This window comes from Triturus cristatus, chromosome 11, assembly GCF_964204655.1.
Source record: "Triturus cristatus chromosome 11, aTriCri1.1, whole genome shotgun sequence".
NCBI lineage: Eukaryota > Metazoa > Chordata > Amphibia > Caudata > Salamandridae > Triturus > Triturus cristatus.
In genome coordinates this window covers 564,751,980-564,772,688 of record NC_140594.1, presented here as the reverse complement: position 1 = coordinate 564,772,688, position 20,709 = coordinate 564,751,980, and the positions used below count along the sequence as shown (strand labels likewise).

General features: G+C 41.3%; 1 protein-coding gene across 3 annotated transcripts in view; it reads right to left on the bottom strand.

Annotated features, from left to right (window-relative positions):
* ATR (ATR checkpoint kinase) overlaps positions 1-20,709 on the bottom strand; it is a 434,398-nt gene that overhangs the window by 67,252 nt on the left and 346,437 nt on the right. For all 3 annotated transcript variants that reach the window (XM_085633621.1, XM_085633618.1, XM_085633619.1), the window contains exons 38-43: positions 18,729-18,961; positions 15,893-16,027; positions 9,371-9,571; positions 5,364-5,507; positions 4,799-4,949; positions 1,118-1,274 (exon numbers count right to left, since the gene is read on the bottom strand). In XM_085633621.1, coding sequence (XP_085489747.1) covers positions 1,118-1,274; positions 4,799-4,949; positions 5,364-5,507; positions 9,371-9,571; positions 15,893-16,027; positions 18,729-18,961 — 1,021 coding nt within the window. The remainder of the gene's footprint in view (positions 1-1,117; positions 1,275-4,798; positions 4,950-5,363; positions 5,508-9,370; positions 9,572-15,892; positions 16,028-18,728; positions 18,962-20,709) is intronic.

Genomic DNA, 20,709 nt, shown 5'->3' with positions numbered 1-20,709 from the left:
TAATCCTTACAAACTTTCCCACAGTTTCTCTCTTCCTCCCCTCTCCCATCAACCTCCTTTTTTACATTTTGTTTTACTTCTAGTATTGTATTGTATTGTGATTTCGTGGGTAATCCATGATATGGTAACAACATAATGTATCAATTGTTCTGACCCTTGGTAAAATCAAATTAAAAAAAGCATATCATATTCAGATACCACGCTCAAGATGCAAACAATGCATGCCTTGACAAAAACTATGATTTTTTTAATGGTGGATCTCTTTTAAGCACTAACTTGTGTGGTTCTTCAGACTCTATGGCCAAATTTATGCACTCAAAACAAACATGTTGGCCAGATGAAAGTTCCAGTGGCAGAAAAAGCAACGTTAGTCACAGAAAACTGCCCCGCTTACCAGGTTTACTGCAAACAGTGGAAGGAAGAAAAAAGATAATGTCTCTTGTAGCAGAAAATGTATATTAATGCCAAAGGAAAAGGCACATACAGAGAAGACGATCACTACATACAGGGATAGATGACAAAAAGGACTGCCTGGGAACAACAAGAAGCACATGAGTAATGAAAGGGTCGAGAGACTCAGAGGGCAACTTAAGCTCTTGTCCCAGTCCAAGGTCTTTAAGGTTCTGCAATTAACGACCAGGCTCTTTGCTTCCTATTAATCGTCTCTGGATGGCATCACAATTCTGAACACATGCAGCAGGGTTCTCTTTCCACTCCCCATTGTCAGCGCTTTTAATTTCAACTGAAGCGCTTACAGACAAAAGCTACTTTAAAAAGCACAGAGCTAAAATGAGCGAGTTGAAAATAAAAACCCATTTAGGAAACAAAGATGTATGCAATACAATTCTTCTTACTTGGAATAAAAAGAGATGTTGAAGGGAACTGAGTTAGATCAGCTGATTCTTTTAACCAAGTCACAAAACTGAGCAAACTAAAGCTTCAAGTCAAACCTCAAAGAGGGAGAAATGGCAACCGGCTGAGAGTACCCGCTAACACCTTGTCAGTTCATTCTTTAGGGTTTATAAGCTGTCAGATTTTCATTTTGGATTCTTTTTTGCATTTGCCACACAACTGATATGTTAATCAAACTAATAACTGCAGCAGTTATAGTACTAACCAAGAAGTAGGATCTGGAAAGGTCCTTAAGAACCATTCATGAAAAACAGGAGGATGTCGCGGCATAAGAACGTCTTTGAACATTTTCATCTTCTCTTGAATTGGCGCTCCCTTTGGTAGCATGTACTGACGGAGCTCTTTCCCAGTCATATATAACCCTAAAAAGAAAACAAATATATTTTGCCATGTATAGTGGAAAAAGACAAGGAGGAGTTAGTTTAACAATCAGAGATCTAGTTCTCTAAAACTGCTGGGAGTGGGGAATAACATGAGACAATGTGTAGCTATGATCTTGTTCAATTATTCTGTAGCAAATATCAATGTGACAGCAGGAAAATCTTCCTTGATCTCCATAATATTAGACAACGTTTAACATATTGTCCATTTTACCCGTTCACGGAATACGTCATTGGTGACTCCAATTTCCAGTCTTACCAGACAGGCCTAGCTCTTTTCTCTTCATCTCAACAGCACGTAAGGGAAATGGTTTTGAAAAAGCATGGGTGTGGAACTTATGTTTTTCAAAGAAAGAAAACTTTTACTCGAAGCAAGAGCATCATCATTTAATATGTAACTGATATTGTGAGCGTGCCAGTAGCCTGGAAAAAAGGGAGCACAGATAATGGACTCCAAGTCAAAAACTTTATTTTCACAGTTGGAAGAGTATTACTATCAGTAGCAAGCCCAGGCCTTTCTATCTAAAATGCCACCATTGTCCATGCTTTGTGTAACAGGGTTGTCTGCACCACTTTGCATAGTCTGTATAGACCCCAGCACCACCAAGTATCCATTGCCTAATCTCCCTTCACCATGTCCCCAGTGAACATAAAGGTTATAATGCTGACAACTTTTCTTGGCACATGGAAATTAAATGTTAGCCTACTCCTACGCTTGCTTAGAAAATGGGTTATACAACTGTTCTAAATTAACCACATCAATGAAACAGGTTGTTGTTAAAAGTATAGTGAAAAGGCTATGTTGCTAGGTTGATTTTCAAACTCTCTAGTCCCCGACTCAAGACGGCTGACAAAGGTAAGGCATTTGAGGAAGAGCAGCTATATAGATGACAAATTCACAGTTTTCTATGCCGGGAATATGTTATTAGACAACCAATACTTGCTGATTTGATTATCTGGGCTATTGTTTCAGTTGCCTGTAGTACACAGACAGTGGAAGGCCAGACACTCCAGCTTCAATGTGATCGTAAGCTTTGAGGGCAAATTGCCAAAGTAACATCTGCAATGAAATCCTTTTTGGGGGCTACGTATCAGGTGGACTACCACATATTGAATTAAATGAAGTTTATCCTTCATAATGGCAGACATACCAGCCCTTAATGTGGGAACAGTATCCCAATACAGTTAATAGTGGCACATAACGACCAATACCTGAGTTTTGATTGACAGAAGAGACCTTCTCTTCTTAAGTTTCTGTACCAGCCCCGGTTCAAAAAGTAAAAAACTTGGGAGTAATTGTGGATGACAAGCTAAATTTGGGGGCCCAAATTAATTCAGTCTCCTCCTCTACAGCTTTTGTTTTGCGGACAGTGAAAAAAATTCTGCCTTTCCTGCCAGTAGGGAGTCAGAAAACAGTGGTCTCTGCCTTGGTACTGTCAAAGCTCGACTACTGTAACAGCCTCTATTTAAACATCCAGGAACGTTTCCTGAACAAATTACAAAGGCTTCAAAATGTAGCCGTCAGATTGCTTACTGGGATCCCTAAGTTTGCGGCGATTTCTAAGGAAATTAAGAAGCTGCACTGGCTCCCAGTCAGGAAGAGGATACTTCTTAAAACGTTGAGCACCGTTTTTAAAGCATTTCATGGGAGTGGTCCAGACTATCTGCAGAATCAATTAAAGTGGTACACACCCACAAGAAATCTACGTTCTTCAGGTGCTAAAACGGTGACGGTCCCGAAGATAAAAAAAGGTTTCCTGGGGAGGCCAAAGATTTGTTTTCGGGGCAGCTAAGGCGTGGAATGATCTCCCGGCTCAGCTTAGAAATATGCCGGATCTGTTGTCCTTCAGAAGGGCATTAAAAACCTGGTTGTTTACTCATGAAAACTGCTCAACTAATTGGTCTGACTCTTCTTGGTAATTGGTCTGTAGGAATAGGTAACCAGCGCCAGGACACCCCAGGGTAACCATTGCGCTTTACAAATTAATTAACATAACATACCAGGAACAAAGAGTTCTTTAAGTGTACATGTCCCAGAGAGTCTACGTTTTCTTTTTGTGTCGTGCTTGTTGAACATTAATAGTTTATATGTACCCACAGAATACATTTATAACCCAAGGGCTTAGAGTTATGATATCACCAAGCTGCCTAACCTGAACATTAAAGAATAAGGGTGACTTTTGACACTTGCATTACAAGCTACTCCAAGGATAATTCTGCTATTGTAATGTAATGTTGACATACAGTCCAGCTTATAACATGATCTACTCTAACAAAAGAAACAAACTGTTATAGGAGGTTTGCTCGATTAATGTTACTTTACGATATTCTGCCTCTCCGCCTACTTTATCTTTAGATTGAAGCAAGGTCTATAGCTTTCAGAAAGTTTTCTATCACAAACGTCCTAGTCAATTGCAAGCTAAGCCCTGGTTGGAAGACTATCTAGGAATGAAGGATAAGCTTCAAAAACACAGATTGAATTCAGACCAGTAAATAGTGTGATGTGGTCAGCAAATTACTTTGGGGGAATAAGTGTGACTTCTTGTCAAGAAACAGGCAATTCTTTGTGTGGACTGCACAGGTAATGGGTCCACATTCACCCTCTACTAGGAACCAAAAACCCCATTGTAGCGCTCGACACTCTATCAGGGTACTGGAGTAGAGCAGTTCATAGCCTACTCAAGGTCGTAAGTGTTGGCTAGTAATCACCATTCACTGGCATACAATAATAACACTAAATAATTGTCCAGTCTGTGCTTTTTCTATAGAAAAGTAAAAGTACATTTATTACACTCACATTACTCGATACAATGCAGTACTTTACAAATATACATAAGGCTGGTGAAAATTCCTTTTGCAACATTATATTTGACCCTTAAAGGGTCATGACCCTAAAATTCACAGGACACCCCCTTCATGTTAGTAAAAGATTTAACCATATATGGGGGTGTCAGTTGGCATTACGTCAATGTCTCATTTAAAGACTGGAATCAAGTTATGGTAATACCTCATTCCTTCACGGACGTCAGTAACCATAATTCCTCCTCTGCACTTATCGTGAGTAATCAGGCATTGCAATAAGGCGCTAGCATCATCAATGATTTACCATTACAGCTAAACATTACAGCGTCTCAGGAATATGACCTACTGTCTGGATTAACAACCCTTTAAAGATAGCATTATAAATAATATGTTTGTATGAAGCATTACTTAAAATCACTGTGAATAACACTTTGAAATAAGGCATTGCCAAATCATCATGAATAGAATTTTTCAATAAAGTATTGTTCAAGCCATTATAACAAACGCATTCAAATAAAGTGTTTGGCAAAGATCACCCATGTGTCTGTATCCTTTTTTAGGTCTCACCTAGGCAGCGCTGGTGTGAGTTAGGCTTAGTATACCCTTAAGTTTATTGGTAGAAAACAGGAGTCACATCTATGTAGGCCATTTACCCTAATGAATTACCACCTCAATCAATGTAAGTGTGCCAGTGAACACTTTACCTTTATCTTTGTATAACTTGTTCAGGATATGTCTTAAGCCGGCTGTATTGTTCACCCATTCAATTATACCACATTCGTCATTGAGTGGAATGACTGCATAGGTGCGAATGTGGAGTTCTCGCCTTCGTGACTCTGCATCCTTTCGAAGGCACTTTAAAAGAAATAATAACAGGAATCATCATTATTGCATCGAAATCTTCGTATACATCTAAAGAAGCTATTTATACACTATAATCTTATGATACATAGATGCTAACAACATTGTTTTGGAATATAATTTGGCCAGGGATCTTCAGTGTTCATCAACAGATTTATACACTGAGACAGTAAATGCAAGAGTCTCAATGCAATTATAAATCATGTTTCCTAAAGAATATGTCAGTACTACATTGAAACTTCCAAAAAAGGTAGAACACAAAAATAAAAGATCATTTTAACTTAATAGGGTCAAAAATCCATCTATTCGAAACACCACCTATTAACATCAGTTCCACTTGACCAACAGTCTAATCTGACGTATTTTAAGGACAAACAACAATTACATATTTTCAAAACATATTTAAACCTTGTTAATCAAGGAGTTGAACTCCATAAGTCGGCAGTCCTTCCTGAGATCATCTTTTGGTTTACACATCATGATGTATAATTTGCCATCTGAGCCCTTCAACGAGATCTTCTTAGGTTTCTGTAGAGAGGCTAAAATTTCCACCTGCATCAAAAACAGAAAATGATAACACAATAATGGCAGATTTAAAAAAGTGAAGTGAAAAGCATGAAAAACTGAGCAATTGGTTGCTTGTTTGCACAAAAGCATAAAGCACTGTCTGATCAAAAAAGAATTTACGACACGCAATCAGCTAAGTACTGTGCTCATATCTAATGGTACTGCACTCAAAGCAAATAACGTGTTGGAGGTTTGGGTGTGCTTTGGAATGGAATATTGTTTCTTTACTGTTCTTTTGTTCACATTAGTGTTTTTCATTAGCTTGGCACTGATGGAAAAGAAATCTAGTTTTCACAGGAATCACAGAATTGTAACAAATTTCATTCAGTGAGCCTCTGCTATATGTCCCAATACAAAGATTTGTTGCTTGGAACAATTTGGTCAGAGGAACACTGTACATGTCAAAAATGCAAAATATTGCTGTAGAGAAACTAGTTCAGGAAAAGGGTTGGGAGGCGAAAGAGTATAGTGACCTCCTATAGTGACCTCCATTCTACTGATCATCACCGTGTGTACCTGCTGTACATCATCTTGTGCTCTCCGCTGCACCTCACTGTGTTCCCATGAAGCACAGAGCCATGTGTTCCTTATCTGTACTAGACCAAATGTTCTCTTAAAGCACAGCACCCAGTGCTCCCCAACCCATAGAACTCACTGGTCCCTGGGGCATGTCATCCCATGCCCTCACAAGGTGCATCAATATTGCTCCTCTTGTGTAGTGCACCCTATAATTAATTGCTGAACTTCATACTGAGCTTCGTCCTGTGCAACATTCTTTGCTCTACAGAGTCAGATCACACTGTGTCCCCCTGCTGCATACTTAAGCTTGCCTCTGTGCATTTATACCTGTATGTTTGTTAATGTTAGTTTCCTGTATATTTGCTGGGCTTTGTAGAAAGTGAATGACCATTGGTGTGCTGGTCTGTCTCCCATATGGGATGTGTCTCTTTGAATGCATAAACTGTACAAATGTTGAAGATATTAGTGTTTCTGCATGTCCATAATGCAGTTTAAAAAGGTTAGTTAAGTGAATGTAGGGCAGTATATTGTGGAGGACAAACCAATAATATAAGACTTGTATACATCAATAATGTAGGATCTGCTTTCATGGCTACCCCCACTTTTTGCTGGTGTCTGTATGTTATGTTTTTTTTTAACTAGTCTAACTGGGATCCTGTTGATCGGGACCCCAGTCACTGCGCTTCCTCCCTAAATTGGTGGCATGGAGGAAAGGGTAGTCACAAAGGGGTGGGAGTAGCCCCTTCTGACGATTTGCAAAACCCACCTTTCCGATGTTATGGACTGCCAGTCTGGCAGGAGATGGTCAATACTGCCGCCAACTGGATGCCCATGGTGATAAGGGGGCAGATTGGGATGGTTTGGAGATTGCAGAGGCTAGGGCGGAGGGGGGACTGACCAGACCGCTGGCTAACTGACCCACGAGGTCTGTGGGTACCGCGTCCTCGGCCACGCTGAGGCTGGGCAGCATGCGTGGCTCGGAGAAAATTGGCACGGCTGGAACCAATCCTATAGCCATGACAGGAGCAAAAAGCGGATTAGGGAAGACGTGGGGCCATGGAAAGGCCTAAGGACTCGGCAGTAGCCCTACAGCGCTGAATCAGTCTGGTCTCCAAAGAGACAGGTGCCATCAAAGGGTATGACCATAAAAGGGGATTGGACATCCCCGAAAACCAGTTGTCCTCAACCAGGCGTAGCGTTTCAAGGCCACCCTCGATGAAACCGCTCTTCACAGCGAGTCGGTCATGTTAAGTCCACAGAGGATAGTGAACTTTGCTGCATCTCTCCTATCGGCATCAGCCTGAGAGAGTAAGGCCAGAGCCTCCTCCGGGAGCTGTGGCAGCAGCTGCACAACTGTGTCCCACAGATTGTGGGAATAATGCAATGCCAGGCTGGCTGAAGAAAAGATCTTCCTCCCCCCAAGAGTTGAGGTCTCTTGGATTCCCTGTCCAATGAAAATGGTAGAGAATGTGCCATGGGATGTTGAGGCTTGGACCACCAATCTCTCCGGGGTAGGGTGTTGGGTGAGGAAATGTAAGTCTCCCGGAGTGGGGTGGCAAGCAATTGTCCTATTCCCAGGAGCCCCTTTTTTGGAGTTTGGGCCAAGCCCCTAAAAGGATGTTAGTGAGGGCATCATTGAACGGGAGTAGTGGTTCTGATGTTAAAACATACGGTTGCAGGACCTCTGTCAAGATGTTAGTCTTGACTGCCACCGAGGGCAACTGAAGGTCAAGGACCTCACCTGTCCTCCGCATCCCCATTGCGTGAGAGGTTCCCTCCTCCGTAGCCAGATGGAACCCCCCTCTGACCCTGCGGGCATGAAGGCGCACTGGAGGGGTTAGCCTGCCCAAAGATAAGTGACATGGCCACATAAAACTCTTGTAGCTGGGCGCTCCGGCTGGCGGAAAGTGCAGAGTCTGCTCAGGCTCTACCGCGGAGCCCGGCCCGAATGTCAATGCTCCCTCATCGGCCGATGGACGAGAAAAATCAAAGACTTCATCGACTTCTTCTTGTGACGGAACTTACCCGAATGTCCTGAGGATTGGACTGGGACAACAACCTCGGACTCCGAGACCGCTCCTGGAACCTTCCTCTCGAACGGGATCTCGAATGCCGCTGCATTGCGCGCAGCGTCGCAATGAGCTTGAGGGACAGCTACCGCAAGGCCTTGGGATTCATGGCGTGGCAATCGGAGCACGACTTCAGGTCGTAGTCTCACTCGACACACCACAGGCAGACCAGGTGTTGGTCCATCACCAACACAGCCCAATGACAGGCTCCGCAGGACTTAAATCCTGCTTTTTTCGATGACATCCTACACACCAGGATGACAAAACCTCAAAAGCACTCGACAAAACGTCAAAAAAATACAGTCAAACAGTGACTGAGGGGTAGCTCTTCTACAGATCAGCGCTGGCTGGCGTGGAAAGAAAAGAACTGACGGCAGCTTGCTTAGGGGGTGCCTATATAGGTGCCACAGATCTCACTTCTGGCACGGACGACGCATTGAGCTGAACGAGGCCACTTATTGGTGCAAAGGGGTACTGCTCAAGAAAAATCTTTCCGATGCAGTCTGACGCCTGGGAAATTTAAAGGTAAGGAATCTGCATCTAGAAGCCTTTATCAGATACTAATGTTGTGGAAAACATCTGATGGACAGATCTTTTGCTTTCACTAACAGAACCATTAAAGATACCAGATGGAATGAAGCCCTTACCTCCCTTTAAAAGACGTTCGCAGTCATTAACAGGAGCGGGAATGCAGAAAATGTTTAGCTGTAAAAGAACCAGACTGACCATTTTTGATCTTTACTAATATCCCCATGCTCCTCCTGAACTATTAATGTCCTTCTGTTTACTGTTGCGCTCTAAAGCACTCAGCTCACAGCATCAAAGGAATCCCCTATAATAAAATAAACAACTGACATTAGCTCCTGGTTAAACAGCAGGGGCTGTGAAAACACATGTGTACTGCACCGTTTTTTTGTGTGAAGGGAGGTGTGTACAGCGAGTACTAGACCAGAAGGTATCAAAGCGCGTTACATGAGCACCAGTTGTGTTACAGATGGATACATTCATTTTTTGTTAGGCATGGGGAGATTAAGTGATTAGTCCAGACTCACAGGATGTTGAGCATCCCTGCCGACACTTGAACCCAGTTCCCCAGCTTCAAGGTCGACCGCTCTAGCCGTTAGGCCATGTCCCCCCGCACCTTCCCATACCTTTTGAATTGTTTTCAATGCAAATCTGCAAGAAAACAAATTATGGACTGTATATGACAAAAAACACCACTATCATCTGAACTGTAATGTTTAGAACAAAGAGTTATACCGTATCATCGAAGCCTGAGATATAGGCCCATTGCCCAGGAAATGGTTCGTGACTGGCATGGGTGCCAGGTGTGGATGGGAGGGTAGGTATCATCACTGACTGCAAGGGAATGAGGATTTCACTGAAGGTCGCTTCTTCCACCAGCCTCTTCAGCGGCTTGAAGTGCACACTCATGCTCAATGTGCTGCTGTTTCCATCAACCTATGCAATGCAAAACACATTTTAACCTCAAACAATATAAAACATTTGATCAGTATTTATTGCTTTTACTTTTTTGTATTCTTCAAAAAACATATAATTATATAGCCATTTTGCCGCATGGAGGTCTCTCGGGCCTGGTGTTGGCAGTACAGTTGGCCAAGAGTTATGTGATGTAAGTAAAATATCTTTTTGATTTACAGGGTTGGATTGGTCAATAGAACAAAATCTTCTCAAGTAACTGACATTAAATTGCCCCAATATCTTCATGTAATACCTCCAACACCAATTTACAGAGACCTATGACACAATATTGACTACCTTAGGATCATTGGGCATTTACATTGTATCCAAAATATTGCAGACAATTAGAGTTTTTAGTATGTCTTATGTATTTTACCATTATGTCACCCAATGTCTTTGTATGTACTATTATTTTACCACTATGTTGCCAACATTTATATTGTATTACATTATATAGTTTGGATATATACTTAACAACGGAAGTGTAGACAATAATGGAGAAATACTTAGCACATAGAAAAAATATAAGTGCACACTTAGACCTATCACCAGCCCTGTAGAATACACTTCCTTTATTCCTAGTCCGAGCACTTACCTTAATAGTCACCTGATGGTGTAATGGCACAACGATGCTAACGAGATATCGCGACAAAGTACTGTCTATTCTGAACAGTGTATTAAGGACCAAATATGTTACGGAGTTGTTGAGGTGAGGGTCTTAAGTTTGCCAAATCGCACCCATCATAGCCCTATGCTCTAAGAATTGTCCCTAAGGTACAGGATATTGAAATTGCGTGATGTACTGGAAGGTGAGTTCAGGGTTGTCATAGAGATTACATATGTAAAGTACATCTGCATCAGTCCCCTTTTCGTGTTTACCCAAGGTGCCACCTCCATGAGCATAGGGTAACACCATATTGGCAAGTTTGGCGCATATGTTACTACAGCCTTACTCGTGAGGAGACAGAGTCCACCAGTGGCTCTTAATGTCTATTTATCTACTGTAACAAAGAGATTTATCTCTGATGCTAACCTCCCCCCTATAACATGTCCTACATATTTAACCTCTTCTGTAGCATCTTTGGCTATCCATCCAGGTGCCCAATGAAGCTGTGCTGAGAGGTAGGGAAATTCCTGGGGCATTCATCCCAGCTATACAGCTAGGAGTTGGAATTTTCAGCACAACTCTGTTCTTCTTGCCTCCCCAAATCAGATCTGATAGTATTGAACAAAGGGTTACAAATATTTGTCGCTGTTGTATCATGGATGTATGTGTAGAGTAATACAGAAGGCAGGGAAACCTCATTTTAGAAAGTGCGATCCTGACCATTGCTGACAGGAGGAGTTTCAACCTGAAAAGGACAGCTTTCTTCATCACCGTTATCGCTTTTCCTACATTCTTATCTATGACTTTAGCCACATTGTGATACATTTGCACACCCAGACATTTAAAGATTGTCTCATCCCACTCAAGCGAAGTGCTGGAAGTGTGTCACCATTATGGGTACAGGGTAGTTTAAGGGAGGACAAGCAAGATTTGTCCTTATTTACCCTTAGGACTGATTAGTCACCAAAATTATCTAGCTCCTACATAATTTGAACCACTTTAGATGGGGAATCCCCAAACTGAACAAGCACATCATCTTACTATGAAGAGATGAACTGCACATAATTTTGAAGCCTTAAGCTGCTAGGGAGTCCTCGCTCCAGGAACCGTATCTCCAACGGCTTTATTGTCAACTCAAACAGCAATAGTGACAAGGAGCATTGTAAACCGGTTCGCATATATGGTATCCAGGCCTCTGATATTAACCGACCTGTCTTCACTTGTGCAGTAAAGAATAAGTAGATGGGTCTGATTGACTGTGAAGTGTGATTCCCAAACTATTTCTCTCCCAGGAACAAAAATAGCTAAGTCTCAGTTTAAAGAGCCAAAGGCCTTTTCCATGGTGATGGAACACACCACCGATAGGACAGCAGACCTCCAGTGAGCTACTCAATATGCAGAACAAAGGTCTAATGTTCGGTATTGTGATTAATCCCAACCCCAGTATATGTTTTGGGTGATTACATAAACAATAATGGGCACATCCCGTAAAGGTTTCCAACATGGTAAATCCCTAAGCACCCTAGCACAGTATTACATTACCTGGATGTACATTCCCCCCGTACCCCAATCAAAGAGAAAAAAGAACCCTCTGATTCAACTATCATAAGAACTCTAGTAAACCATATAGTAAGCTTAAAATCCATTTAAAACATTTAAGGCAATGAGCACCTTACCCTTGTTCTATGGCTTCACCTTTTGGATCACAATAAATTAGTGAAGTCTTTCGAAGTGGTATCTTTACTATTATAGAAAACAGATATCTAAACAGCATCTTAATCCTAATAAACATTGAGCCCAAATCTTGTATTAGTCAGGGTCTCCTAGAGAAAAAGAAAGGAGAACTATCAAACGCCTTCTTCACATCTAGCTTGATCACCCCTGCTGGTATGCCGAGGATCCCTGCAACGTCAAATATAGAGATGGTCAAACTTGTATGTTCAGTGGTCTCTACCCAGTTTGATAGTCTTGGAGGAATATGATTTGCAAGATTTTTTTTTATACATTTTAGCATTGCCATTGATTAATGATATAGGACAGTAAGAAGAGCAAGCCTGCGAATCTTTTCCCTTTTTTGGAAAATATGGATAAAAAGGGTTTGCACTAAGAAGAAAAGAAGTAGTATCACCACCAGTATCCATCAAATGAAATAATTCCATAAAACAAGGTACTAAAATATCTTTAAAGGTTTCATAGAATTCAGAGGGAATTATATCCGGGCCTGCATCTTTACCAACAGGAAGTGTGCTAATAGCTTGAATAATGTCTTGGGAAGAAAAGGACACAACAAGTATCTGTCTCTCAATGTCTGGAGTTATGTATTTCTGCATTTCTATCCCTGATGCAGTGCCCTCTTCTTTATGTAGTTCACCATAATACTCTTGGAAAAGCTGCATCGTTTTCTTTTGCTCCAGCTGTAATGTGCCCAAGGGATCTTTGATAGCATTTTTACTTGTTTCCTAGCTTGTAGAGTAGGCCTGGGCAAAAATTTCGTTCCGTTCGCGGAAATTGCGATAATTTGACATTTTTGCGTTCCGCGGAGAGCGCGAAAATGTCAAAAATTCCGGTTTCCGCAGCTTGGCGATAATTTGTTTCTTGCTCGCGCTGTAAAATGATACATTCTCGCGCGCGCGCGATCGCCTTACCTGAATCCCTGCGTTCGCCGACAAGTTTTCTTGATCCGGTCGCGTTCTCCATGAGATGTTGTATTGTTTTTAGCCATTTGCGCTGTCTCGCGACAGTTCGCGCCCGCAGTGACGTCATGCGTCGCGCGATCACGTCTTTCTTCTCGCGATCATGCACCGCGAGAACAACTCAAAACAAGATGGCCGCGCCCGCAAGCAACCACATGGGTAAGTTGGCGACCCGCAACCATGCAGAAAATCTCGCGAACATGCCGGAAAAAAACTTCCGCATCTTTGCGATATTTCTGCTTGTTTGCGATAATTTTAAACATTCTCGCGATAATTTGCGAAGGTTAATTCCGCAAATTCCGCCCACCCCTATTGTAGAGCCAAGAGGTGACCCATGTCCCCATTAGTCTAAACATGCCTCAATTTAGTGATAGGGGACAGTTTTGCCACCTTTTCCACATGGAGTCTCACAAAGCACTAAGGTAGATGCAGGAGCTTGCGACGCTTTATTTTTCACTGGCAATCATGGCCTGCAGACACCGAGAGGCTCTTACATCTTTTCTAATTACAAGGCAGATTCTTTTATTGGCTTTCAATGTCTTCCTGGACATTATCTGACAAACGTATCCTATTTGAACAGTGTGGTTGTCAGGAGAGTACAAGATACACAAGAGCATGCGAGTGATTTTCAGTCAATCTTGACACATGAAATGTCCTTTACAAACAACGATGGCAAAATGTTTCCTGTGATGGGAATATTTATAAAAAATGTTCACTCAAAAAATGGGAGTGAAAGACAAATCATGCCAAAAGATGTTGAATGGTGCACTTCCCGCTAAACTAGCAAAACGTTAGCAAACAAAAGCCCAGTTTTCAAAGTTACCAACTGCATAGAGCAGAAAAAGCACACCGAGTCAACAGACAATGTAGTGCCTTCAGCCACTGTAGTGCCAGACAGTGAGCTTAAAAGAAGAGTGCAATTTTCTCAGTAAGGAGTCGCTGCTTATCTAAGAATTTCTTAATATTTGTTAAGTTAAAAAAGATGGAGGAATTAATGTGCAGGAAATATAAAGGGGAGTGTCTGTCACTTGTAAAGCGTTTTGGGGTACCACACATAACTGAAGCTATTTAGGGTACATGAATATCAGTTAAAAGTCTTTGAATGAGAAGTACACCTATTGCCACAAATTTGAAATGAAAGTAAAGGAGTGAATGAAAAAAGCAACTAGGATGCCTGATGCTGTTAAATCTTGATGATGTTCAATAGAAGAAATCAGTTGCATTTATAACCACTTCAGTTGCAGCGCTGTCCATTGGGTGTGTATTCTGGACCAGACTGTCACAAGTGGATCAGGTAGGTTCTAATATGTGTAAAGCTATGTTTTTAAATCCAGGACAGACACTATTTATACAGCAAACATGGAGATTGGAATCTCAAGTGGAATGTATGCAAGCAAGTATATACCACAGGCTGAGATGGCAAGCAATGGAGCACTGTTCATTGAGGGGATGCTTTATTTCAATCAATCTGGGTTTAGTAACTAGCTAAAGATCAATCCAAATTAAACTGAATATATTTTCAACTCCAACAAGAATGACAACAGGGCATAGCTCCAGGCATGGCTCTCTCTGAAGGTTTTATGCCAGTCTCATAATCCAAGCCAAAGCCTTTAGCTTTTACATCAGCTGCGCATTTTCCTTCAAGACCCACATCACAAAGACGTTTCCGACAGCAAGGTATAAACATTACCTTCCCTTAAAGGAAAGCTATGCCTAAAATAATCATACTTTCAAAACTGCTGAAGCCCTGTTCTTCTCATACCTATGTGGTGAAAATGCAAGTATACAAGAAATCACCCAATCTTGAAGAACAGTCCACCCACATGTATCTGCCTCGCTGACTAATTCTGATTATTTTACTTTCATCAATCTACAATGGCCTGCCCCTGCAAGTCTGCATCATTAAGACCTACATGTCATGTTTGGCAGTAAAGAATACAGCTAGCATAGCCACTTCAAGACAGAAAACAAGATGGAAGCCTGGTCTGTAAAGGGTCAAGGTTCCAAGGCTATCACTCCTTTCCTACACTTTTTTCTCACATGGGGGTGGTTTTAGATATTACTATTGTTGGATAAAAAGACAGTCTTTTTCTTATCTCGTTTGAATACTCCTCCTTTTCTTTGAATAAGTGAGTCATACCTTGAAGCAGCATTGATGACATTGAAACCCTTGCTCTATAGTTTGTCTAAAATTATATGACAACTACAATGGATACATGAATCGAATGCTCACTATGGGAACAGGTCCTTTATTGTATACAGACTTCTGAGTGGGGGATGACCTGTTCTCTGCCCCTCTAGCTCCTTTTTGTGATTTGGTCCAAGGCTATGGAACCATATCTTCAATTGTCTCTCAAGACAATTTTGAAAATAACTCAAAATCCACTTCTACATAGAGGATTTCCTTTGTTGCTCTTAAACAACACTGTCTCCAGTCCTAGCTCTTTGGCCTAACCCTTCAAAATACAATTGCCTCTCACTTAAAGACAACACTCCTCAGCAGCCTAGTTTAGTAGCTTATTCTGATAATTGTATCTAACATCGCCCCTCTTAGTTAGGTGTATGCTACCAACTACTCCCAAAATTTTTTTACCAATTAGTAAATCAGGATTTAGACCCACGGGAAAAACAAAATCTACTGTTGCCAAACTCAGACGAAGGCCTTCGCATTACCATAGTTAATGATCAGGCAGTACTGCTTCTGCTAGCTCTAATCACAGTGGTTTTGCCGACTGACAAAACAGCATTTTAAAACACAGATCACAGCATGGTACGAGTAAGGGCCAGATTAACAAACAATCAGAAAATGACACACACAGATGTATGCCTCTCTTGAGCACGTCGGATTTTTGTTTGAATTTACAGACAACTATTCTAGATTTCCAAGAGTACTGATTTGTAATTATTTGTCAGTGTAGAATACTTTTAACCTTTCAACGTAATGATGCACCCACTGAAACATCTCTTTAAAGCTTTGTGTGCCACGTTATTGTTACATACCGGTTTATTACATAGTTCCAGGAGTTTGTCTGTAAGGCGAGTTGCGTCGCCAATGAATTTTCCTAGGGACCCCTTCATGTGGATTGCTTTCTCCAGAATCTCTTTGCACCGATTAACACGAGTTGGATAAGATGACTGAAAAAGAAAAAAAAAGAAAATTATTTACTCAGTAAATTTAGGCTCTACTTTGCAATCTAAATGCTGCTTAAACAAGTTACTTACCTAGAAAAGCTAGTTAATCCCTAGCAGAGTGGCTTTGAACAGGATTATGAATGAAGTAGTGAGATGCACACCAGCGTACTCAGAAACTTGAAATCGTGTACTCTTATAAATAGGTTTGGCGTGCAAACTTGATTCGCGCTCCGTCCGGTTGCGCGACGCAACATAACAGAACACTTTTAACACCTCGTCCGGTGCTACTTCAATATGCACAGCCGTATACTGGAATGAATCCAATCAATCAAATGCTCTTAATCTTTTAAACTGATAATCTTAATTTTCTCCGTATCCTTTTATTTCTTCGCTTTTCCATTCAATCCATTTTATTCATTGCCAAAGGAACATAGGAGGCGTTCTGAACAGGATTAGCCATTATCTGAATTTTGACTCAGAGTGGGGGCACTGCTGAATAGCTTAAAAGAAGGCCGATACATGAATACAGCAGAGCTTTGTAAAGCAAACAAAGCAAAATAATGCTAGTTTTTCACGAAGGGTTGAAAATCCTAGCATGGTCAGGGAGGGTGCGTCTCCTTGCCATTGTTCATCTTTGGCCTGGAATGTTAATACTATTGTCCTTAAGGCTCTGCAGATTGAGGGAGTATACATCAACTTACCTGCAACTCACGTTTGCATACCTTAGTACCTGGCATGCTGCTTTATACTGTTCATATCCAAGTAACTGAGATTTTGGCTGAGGGAGCCTGGTTTGAGCATGGGCTAGACCACATTGCATAACCAGTTGCTATCAGCCCCTTCTTGGACTTTCCAGAAGGCCTGAGAAGAAGGATTTTTTCTAATTAAAAGTGTGTGTGCGCGTTTTGAGCAAAGCTTGACCTTTGGTTGGCCCTGGCCTCCTGCCAGTGTCCTAAAGCATGATATGCATGGGTCCCATCAATCAAAAATTTGCCCTTTGTTTGGACATCAAAAGGTTGTCTGTGATCAAGAGACATTGCATATTGGCAGGATTCTGCTGCTATTTTTAAGACCAGACCAAAGAATTAAAGTAGTCCTGTTCAGGGACCTGCCTTGAAAGAGGAACCTCAACTTTCTGGTGTGTGGACAAGTGGACTAACAGCAAGACACAGGTTATCAAAGCCTGTGTGGAGCCTATTTGAGGGAGTGATTTCCCAGGTAACTATGAGACTTTGGAGCTCTGCTGGCCAGAACTGGCTCAAAAACTCTTTTGTGACCAGATGTTCAAGAACCTGCATAGACCATTTCACAACTGTGAGTGCTGTGAGCCCCGAGCCTCCAGCTCTTCTGGTACCATCTCATACTTAGTGGAAGCCCAATTCGCCCCTTTCAGCCCCAGGTAACATCAAATACTTTCTCTTCTTTGTAGGCCTTCAGGTACTAACTGATTTGTTCAGCTTTTCATCCTGGGCGGCTGAAAATCTACAGCAGACTCACACAACCAACTTGATACATTGTCACGTTCTTTCTAGACACTGTTGCCACATTGCACAAATGCTGTAAACAAAGCTCATAACAAACTCAAGTCATGTGCCTTAGCGGATAAATGTACAAAATTGAGTTTGTAACCCAATTTCAGCACTGGAACATGCTTAGGACTTGTATTATGTTGTATTGTGAACAATGTTCACTTTTTTACTTTTGTCCAGGAATGGTAGATCTATTAAGTTTCCAAAATATATCTTTGTCAGGTTGCGTGTATTTATGTGTATCAGAGTGTAAGAGTTCCAAACCCTTTACCACCTCTTGGACTAAGCATTCTCTTCCAGGCCCCACTACCCTTAGTGGTTTAAGTATACAGAAGTAGTAAGTTGGTTATCTAACTGGACTACAAATATCTGATGACAGAAGACTCCAATGATAAACAACAGCATCCACCACAGATAACGTCCAGTAACCACTAATCTCCCCGTTACCCCAGAAAAGGACTCACACACATGCAACACCTCATTCGATACTGTGTTATCCAAGATACAGTAGACCAGGCAACGTCAATCCCCAGCCCACTGAGTGATGAGCTGTAAATAAATGCATATTCATGCAGGTCAATTAGTAATTGGATGAACATCTTACTTCTTCACTCACACTGATGCTTCCACCATGGATTAACACTAACTCAACAGAATTCCATGTAGGAACAAACAGCAAAGAAAGCCATCAATGGCACAAGGAACTGTAAAACAATCAGAATAAACTGACTTCAGACGCCGAACCATTTTTATTTTGGAGACAGTAGAGAAGTTGCAACTAGATCAGTTGTACCCCAGCACATACATACAATGAACACTCTAAGGGGTCCTTACAGTGGTCAACGTTCACTGTCGGAGGCAGGACTGAACGAGTGGGTCCTGTATTGCAGTCTGCTAGCTTCTTCACGGTGAGACAGAGAATAAAATCAGGAACTTGTGACAATAGGCAGACAACTGAAAGAGCATCCACATACACAAGGCACTGTGCAGTGGTGGAAGTGGAACCCATGTGGAAATTCGCTGTAAGAGTACTGGGCGGCCACACCAACTAAAGACTATCCGCTATCCAAATGCCTCTAATATAAAATAGCAAAAAACTTTGTAAGATATCCCATTTCCAAATCTATATAAATAGCTCTTAAATCAGAAAAAAATGTATTTTCTCCTAAACAAACCTTAGATACAGCAGTCATCATCCACATTGCTTGCTGAGGGTAGGCCAGGAACACTTTTGCAATGATCGCCATTAACACCACAAACACCTCATCATGGGAGTGGCAGATTCGGGAAATCAACTGGGAGAATGCAGTGAGAAACTGGTAAGGTGCCAAGTGATTTGTATGCTCGGTGATCACTTTGTTTATCTTCACCAAATCTGTTCGCATCTGCAAGCGATCTGGGCGACCGGCTGAAAAAACAAAAGGAAAACTGTACACACCATCCTCAAACATTTTGAAATATATTCATATTTTTCTTTTCAACTATCTTGAAGTCGACTGATGAACAGAAAACCTGTGGAAGAGATACTAAGCTGCCAAAGCTATTTACTCATCTGTCACACATTGCTGCTGCCTACCAAAGGATTTTATTTTCATCCAGGCTATGGAATGGACTTTAGACAGAGTCAAGAAAAGCTTATGGGCTTAGAGCTGCTAGTGGAGTCAAAGAAAGTAAGATGGTAAGGGCATTCTTATGCTGCAATTTGTTATCAATAAAAATAGTTAAAAAAAAAGAAAAGATCGTAAGGGCATTTGGGCTAGAGCGAGAACTAGGAGATACTTTTTGCCGCTCCTGGGTGGAATACGGTGCCTGTGGCAATGTGTGTACAATATATTTGATAATGCAATCACGGTTGGAAATGGATGTGGTCTGTATTTTTCACAATCGACCTGCTATATGTATCTTTCATTCTACATGTGCTGTTGTATACTGAGCAAATGTTCAATAAAAAGATTAACAAAAAAAAGAATGCAAGGGCAGACTGTTTCCCATAAAATGTGTAGGGGTTTTATAAAGTGCTACTAATGTGCTGAAGGCTTCTTGCATTAACTCATAGCCTGGTTGCTCTGATGGTCCTGCCTGACATTCCCTCATCTGTCCGCTAATGAAACAAATGTTCATAAGGTCTCATCGATATCAATGTTTATAACACATTATTTGGAAGACACCCATTAGTATGCTCCTAGAACAATCAATACTATTAACCACTGTTATTCACAAAGCAGTACCAAAACATCCAGAAATATGCTACTAATGCAGTAAAAGCTATGCCTCACAGAAGCACGAAATTTACAGGAAATTCTTGTATGCAGGAATAAGGGACAAAAATGAAATTGTGTATTTTGTGTACTTAGAAAAGGGTAAAGATAATTTTGGTGAATTTCAGTACAGTACTTCAAACATTCGTACACCAGTATAGGCACAGAGGTAATCTACATTTCCTCAATACAAGGATCCACATTGTATACAGAATATATACATACATAGTTTTATGGCAAAAAGAAATCTCTATGAAATCATGTGTCCACTTCGGAGAGTCAAGGTTTTATCCAGGGGTAACAATCAACACTAATAATGAGTTACGTGCATCTGTATTTGATTTCACTTTAGAATCTGATTGGCAGAGATACCACGGACAATTCGAGTGCACCCTAACGTCACACTCATGCGGAAGGTCATTTAACGCATGTGAAGCGTTCTGTCATTAAAATGAAAAACATCCTCTGCTTTTTTAGATTCGTTCGACTAGTGTCTGAGACAGCCATTTTCATGCTGTGCCAGTTGGCGTCCTGAGACCAGAACGAAACCTGGACAGAGTAGTGTAGCAGTGGTTAGCTCAAAAAACTGTCCTTCTAAATTTATAGTGTTTGCTATACTATTAACTGGATTGTCAGTCATAGCATGTCCCTTCTGAAACGCCACAAAAAGTTTATTTTTTATTTTTTTTAAGTTAACAATAACTGCTGCACCAATGGCTGAGCCTCTCTGCCTAACGGTCTGTCAAATGCACAATATACAAAGAAAGGCTGCTCACATGAAGACCCTTCCTCTCAATCAATCCAGAAAACACAGATTTGACACCTTTGTGCTAAGTGCCCTCCAGATCATTTAGGCTCATATGAGAAACCTGGTAAATAACTAGCCCTTTGCACACTT